The 5,803-nt window shown below is 54.4% G+C and overlaps 1 protein-coding gene across 1 annotated transcript; it reads left to right on the forward strand.

The window, feature by feature from the left end:
- The first annotated feature begins 4,096 nt into the window (after positions 1 to 4,096).
- LOC134434294 (olfactory receptor 14J1-like) lies at positions 4,097 to 5,390 on the forward strand. Its single transcript, XM_063182970.1, has one exon. The coding sequence runs from the start codon at positions 4,097 to 4,099 to the stop codon at positions 5,018 to 5,020; it is 924 nt and encodes a 307-aa protein (XP_063039040.1). The 3' UTR covers positions 5,021 to 5,390.
- The last annotated feature ends 413 nt before the right edge of the window (positions 5,391 to 5,803 follow it).

Here is a 5,803-nt window from a genome sequence, read left to right on the forward strand (position 1 = left end):
CACTGCAGGGCCTTGTTTAACCAAGGGTTCATTGTAGCATGGCAGGGCCTCATGGAATCAAGGGTATCGTAGTGGGGCTCCATGAGACCATGGGGGCCTTCTGACTCTGGGGAACCAAGGAGACCATTGTGACACTGCAGAGCTCAGTGGAACTAAGAACTCATGTCATAGTGAATAGCCCAATGGAATCAAAAGGCCATTCCATACTTCAGGGCTTCATTGAGCCCTGTGGGGCCTCATAGAATCCTGGAGGCCATTATGTCACTTTGAGGCCTCATTGAGTCAAGGGGCTCGGCAGGACCTTGTGGAACAAAGGAGCTCTTTGTGACACTGAAGGGGCTCGTGGAAGCAATGACACCATTCTGGCACTCTGAGTCCCCATGGCAACAAGGGGCCTGTGTGCCACAGCCATGCCCTGAGGAACCAAGGGTCCATTGTGATCCTGGGGAGCCCAATAGAACCAAGGGGTCATTGTGGTACTCTGCACAGTCCCATGGAAACAAGGAAACCATTTTGACACTGCAAGGCCTCATGGAAGCAAGGGGCCATTGTGCCAATGGGGACCCAACAGGGCCACTGTGATATCACTGGACTTAGGGACACAAAGATCTCTTGCTATACTATGGGGCCACATGGAACCAAGGGGCCATTGTGATGCTGCAGGGACCCAAGGATCCAAGAACATGGAAAAGTTCTGGTTGGCTTGGCTTGACTGGTGCAGTTGACCTTGGCATGTTGAGGGTTGCTTCTTACCTGCCCCTAAAACCCTGGACTTCAGTGCTTTCCTTCCTGTGGGAAAGAACTCTCCTCCTCCAGGTGTTCTTGGCTGAAATTGGGATTCTACATCCAAATTCAGTTATATCGAAGGATGATTCCTGTATGAAACCTGCAAGAATAAACAGCTCTGGGTGGCCTTGGCATCTTGGGGGCCACCTCTCATCTGCCTTCAAAACAATGGGGGGCCAAGATTTTCTTTCCATGGAAAAATCATCTTTCAAGTGCAGGTGTCCATAGCCAAAAGTGAGAATCCGCCTCCAAAATTCACAATTTCCTAGAATAACTCCCAGACAAAAGCTGCCAGGACTGTCTAGGTTCTCTTGGCTTCCTGAGGGTCAGCTCTCATCTGCCTGTAAAACACTGGAGCTCTGTACTTTCCTTCCTATGCAAAAGAACTGTCCTTCTCATCCAGGCGCCCATGGACAAAACTGGGATTTGGCCTCCCAAACTCCATCTACCCAAGGACTGCTCCCAGACAAAGGCTGCCAAGACAAACAGGTCTGGCTGGCCTTGGCTTCCTTGTGGCTGCCTCTAATAAGCCTTTGAAACACTGGGGCTCTGCCCTTTACTTCCTGTAGAGAAGAACTGTCATTCTGGTCCAGGCACACATGGCTGAAATGGAATTCCACCTCCAAAACTCCACAAATATCCAAGGGTTGCTTTCAGAGAAAAGCTGCAAGGACAGACAGGTCTGGCTGGCCTTGGCATCTGGTGAGTGCCTCTGATCTGTCTTCAAACCCCTGGGGCTCGATGGGTTCCTGCCCATAGAAAAGAACTGTCCTTCTTGTCCAGGCACCCATGGCCTCAAGCACATGAGCACTGTACAGGGACAGAGGAGCTCTGTGCCCAGTGGGGTGGGGACTGATAACAGCAGAGAAGAGCCCTGGGAGGGACTGAAGGGTGGTTACAGACATGGTGGATCCTTTTAACATAATAGTAAACAGGGAGAAAAAAAGAAAAAATTAATGTAAATTGCCACCGGAGAGATCTGGACTGGACACAAGGACAAAAGAATTTCCCGCGCAGGGCAGAGCTGTGGTGCAACACATTCCCCAGAAGGAGCCTGGGTCAGCCCTAGGGTTTGTGTGGGCAGGCAGAGGCAGGCAGGAGGCAGAGCTGTCAGCAAAGGAAGGGGCCAGCCAGGTGGGGAGCCGGGGGATGCCGACAGCCTGCAGGGACAGAGGCGCAGGGCAGGGACACCCTAGCACAGCCTGGGCTGCACAGGGCACAGGGATGGGCAGCAGCTGCAAGACAGCCCTGGCAGAGCCAACTTGGGCAGCACTTTGGCCATGGCTGCTGGGCCTGGGCCTGAGGCAGGAGCAGGAGACAAGTGACCCTTGCAGGCCTGGGGCCTCATTGCCTCCTTGTCCCTGCTCAGCAGCCTGGCAGGGGTCGCCCCATGCTCCTGCCCTTGCCATTGCACATCCCCACATGCCAGTGCCCATCCCAGCAAGAGCCCTGAGCAAGGAGGGAGGGACAGCATCTGCCTGGCCAGGGGCTGGGGCTCAGGCCTTGGCCCTTTACATTCCTGAAACACATCCAGCTTTGCTCAGCACCAGAGACACCTTTGCCTTATTTGTCCCCAGCTGTCATCACTGCCTCCAGTGCTCTGCTCTAACTGGAACCTGGGGACAATTTCTCAGTTGTGTCCATCTGTGGGACCCATTAAAACTTCAAGGAACTTTGGTGTCTAAATTTAATTTTGAGTTCTTGAGAAGTTTTTGAACACTCTCTCAGGGACTGAGTCTAATGTAAACAACACCAAATCCCCAAGAGGCTCATTAAAGTCCTTTTGATGTTTCTGTGCTCTGAGCTTTAAAGGAACAGCTCTTGCCAGGGCCAGCTCCTCTCCCAGCCCTGCAGGGCTGTGGGCTCTGCCTGCAGGCACTAAGGGACAGGAGCCAGGCAGAGACAGGCTGAAGGCAATCAGGATTGGGAAGACATTGAGCTGAGACTTCACTTGGGGAAAGATCTTCACAGCCCTGTGCATGGTGAGTGTGTGGGTGCAGGGCAATGTCCCCTGTGCTCCTGGAGGGATCTCCTGAAGCCAGCACACCCCACAGCCTGGGGAATGTGTCAGGAGGACTCTCCCAGTTTCTTTGTGGCACAGGAAGAGGAGGAGGAGGATGTGCTGCAGAGTGGGGCTGCCCTGGGCACCATCAGAGGGACAGGGCCGGACGGCTCCTGCTGCCAGGGATGGCTGCATAGGGTGAAGCTGGGGCTGCAGCCAGGGCTGCCCAGGGCTGTCCTGCAGAGCAGCTCCTGCAGCCCTCAGGGCTCTTGGCCAGCCCAGGGCATGTGCCACCTGCCAGGGGCAGCTCTCAGCCTGCCTGGCAGCTCCCCATGGATGCTGCAGGGGAGAAGTTGGGGGTGGAAGGAGCCACCTCCATCAGGGCAGATTCCTCCTGCTCTGGAGATGGTTCTGCATGGCCAGGGCTGCTCTCAGCTTTCTCCTCAAGGGAAGGGAACGGGGCTGTCAGCTTTGGCTGTGTCACTGAGACTCCTGCACTGTCACACTGGGCATCAGCAGATGGGCCTCACATCTCCCTCAGAAACGGCCTCCTCAGCCTCCTCTCCCTACAGACAGCAGCAGCAGCACCTTGGCTTGCAGCATCTCTGTTTGTCTGGCGTGCTCTTAAGGCCCTGCTGCCAGGGAGATGGCCCCTGGGCAGTGCCCTGTGCTGGGAGGAATCTGCAGGGCAGAGCTGAGCTCCCCGGGCTTGACTGGGCTCGGGCAGCACTGGCAGGGACGGGGCTTGGATATAGAAAACTGCCCTCAGTAGGCACAACTCCAGGCAGCAGAGGGCCCGACCAACCCTTGGTATCCCTCCCTGTCCAGCTTCAAAGGGAAAGAGCAAAGAGTTGGGAGAAAATTATTTTTAAACTGGAGAATTCACAAAGTCCACTTTGTTTTCAAGAAACTTTTAGTTGTGATCACGCTTAAATCTAAAGAGGTGAAATGAACAAAGGGCATCTGTGTGGTGACTAGTGCTGACTGCACTGGGGCACAGGGAGTCCTGTTTTCCTTCTGGGCTCCAGAGTGTTCAGGCTGAGAGCAGTGCTGAAGATGAGGCAGAAACTCAGCACACAGACGCGAACTCAAATAAAGTTTAGCAAAGTTCCCTCACAGGAAGAGAATTAATTTTGAAGGGAATTTAAACTAAAATACATAGGATAGACTTAAAGACTTGGTCCAGCTATTCAAGTCTTCTTCAACAGTCCACGATCCCCAGAGTGAAGAAATGTCCAATCTGGCACTGCCATTTCCTTCGCAGGCAGGTGTTAATGCTGTATAAATACCTGTACCCAAAGGCACCAAATGTCCAACAGCAGCTCCATCAGGCATTTCCTCCTGCTGGCATTGGCAGACACGCGGCAGCTGCAGCTCCTGCACTTCTGCCTCTTGCTGGGCATCTCCCTGGCTGCCTTCCTGGGCAACGGCCTCATCATCAGCACCGTAGCCTGCGGCCACCACCTGCACACGCCCATGTTCTTCTTCCTGCTCAACCTGGCCCTCAGCGACCTGGGCTCCATCTGCACCACTGTCCCCAAAGCCATGCACAATTCCCTCTGGGACACCAGGACCATTTCCTACTCCGGATGTGCTGCACAGTTATTTTCCTTTCTCTTCTTCATTTCAGCAGAGTATTTTCTCTTGACTGTCATGTGCTATGACCGCTACGTGTCCATCTGCAAACCCCTGCACTACGGGACCCTCCTGGGCAGCAGAGCTTGTGCCCACATGGCAGCAGCTGCCTGGGCCAGTGCCTTTCTCAATGCTCTGCTGCACACAGCCAATACATTTTCCCTGCCCCTCTGCCATGGCAAAGCCCTGGGCCAGTTCTTCTGTGAAATCCCACAGATCCTCAAGCTCTCCTGCTCCAAATCCTACCTCAGGGAACTTGGAGTCTCTGTTTTCACTACCTTCTTAGCATTTGGTTGTTTTGTGTTCATTGTTTTCTCCTATGTGCAGATCTTCAGGGCTGTGCTGAGGATCCCCTCTGAGCAGGGACAGCACAAAGCCTTCTCCACCTGCCTCCCCCACCTCGCCGTGATCTCCCTGTTTGTCAGCACCTCATTTTTTGCCTACCTGAAGCCCACCTCCATCTCCTCCCCATCCCTGGATCTGGCAGTGTCAGTTCTGTACTCGGTGGTGCCTCCAGCCCTGAACCCCCTCATCTACAGCCTGAGAAACCAGAAGCTCAAGGATGCCCTGAGGAAAATGATGACTAGCTGCTTTTGAGAAGTAAAAAATTGACTGTTTTCTTTTGCATAGCTTTTGGAATGGAACTCATGACAGGCCCAACAGGCCTTCCTGGGTCTTTGGTAGGGGTCAGTGGGGTTTTTAGTCATAATGTTGTACTCGATGAAATCATTTAATCACCATCTAATTCACTGTCTTTCTCTTGAATTTGACCCACAAGCTCTGTAAACCAGGGATTGGGCTATCGCTACATCTAAAGAAAAGAAGCTTCCTTGCAGTGCCTGTTTTATCTGGAATTCCAACTCTGAGCCCTGTGTGAAGTTAGGGGGAAGAAGGGGAAAAGAGTCCCAGCAGAGCAGCATGGCCAGGGAGCAGAAGGGATTGGTCCTTTCAGAGCTGCTCTGCCCAACTGCACTCTGTCCTTGCCCGCCCTGCTGTGGCTGTAAGGCCGGAGTGCTCTGGCAGCTTGGTCACTGTCCTGCTTCGTGTCCCTGCTGTGGCCACAGGCAGGGCCAGGCCATGGGCACTGCTGGGACACAGCTGGGCTCCAGCACAGCAGCTCCAGCAGCAAAGGGCATCTCCTGAGGGCAGGGCAGGGAGGCTTTGCTCCCCTCCAGAGCTGCTGTCAGCAATGTGCTCCAGGAATGCCCTGGCACAGCAAAGCCCAGGGCCTGGGGCAGGGGGGAGTGTGCAGGGGGGCTCACAGCAGTGTCCTGGCACAGCAAGAGCTGCTGGCATGGACCTGGGGCAGCAGCAGAGCAGGGCCTGGCCTGTGTCTTTGTTCTGGGACAGCCTGGGAAGGTGCCCCAGGGCAATTGTCCC

This window comes from Melospiza melodia, unplaced genomic scaffold, assembly GCF_035770615.1.
Source record: "Melospiza melodia melodia isolate bMelMel2 unplaced genomic scaffold, bMelMel2.pri scaffold_34, whole genome shotgun sequence".
Classification (NCBI taxonomy): Eukaryota; Metazoa; Chordata; class Aves; order Passeriformes; family Passerellidae; genus Melospiza; species Melospiza melodia.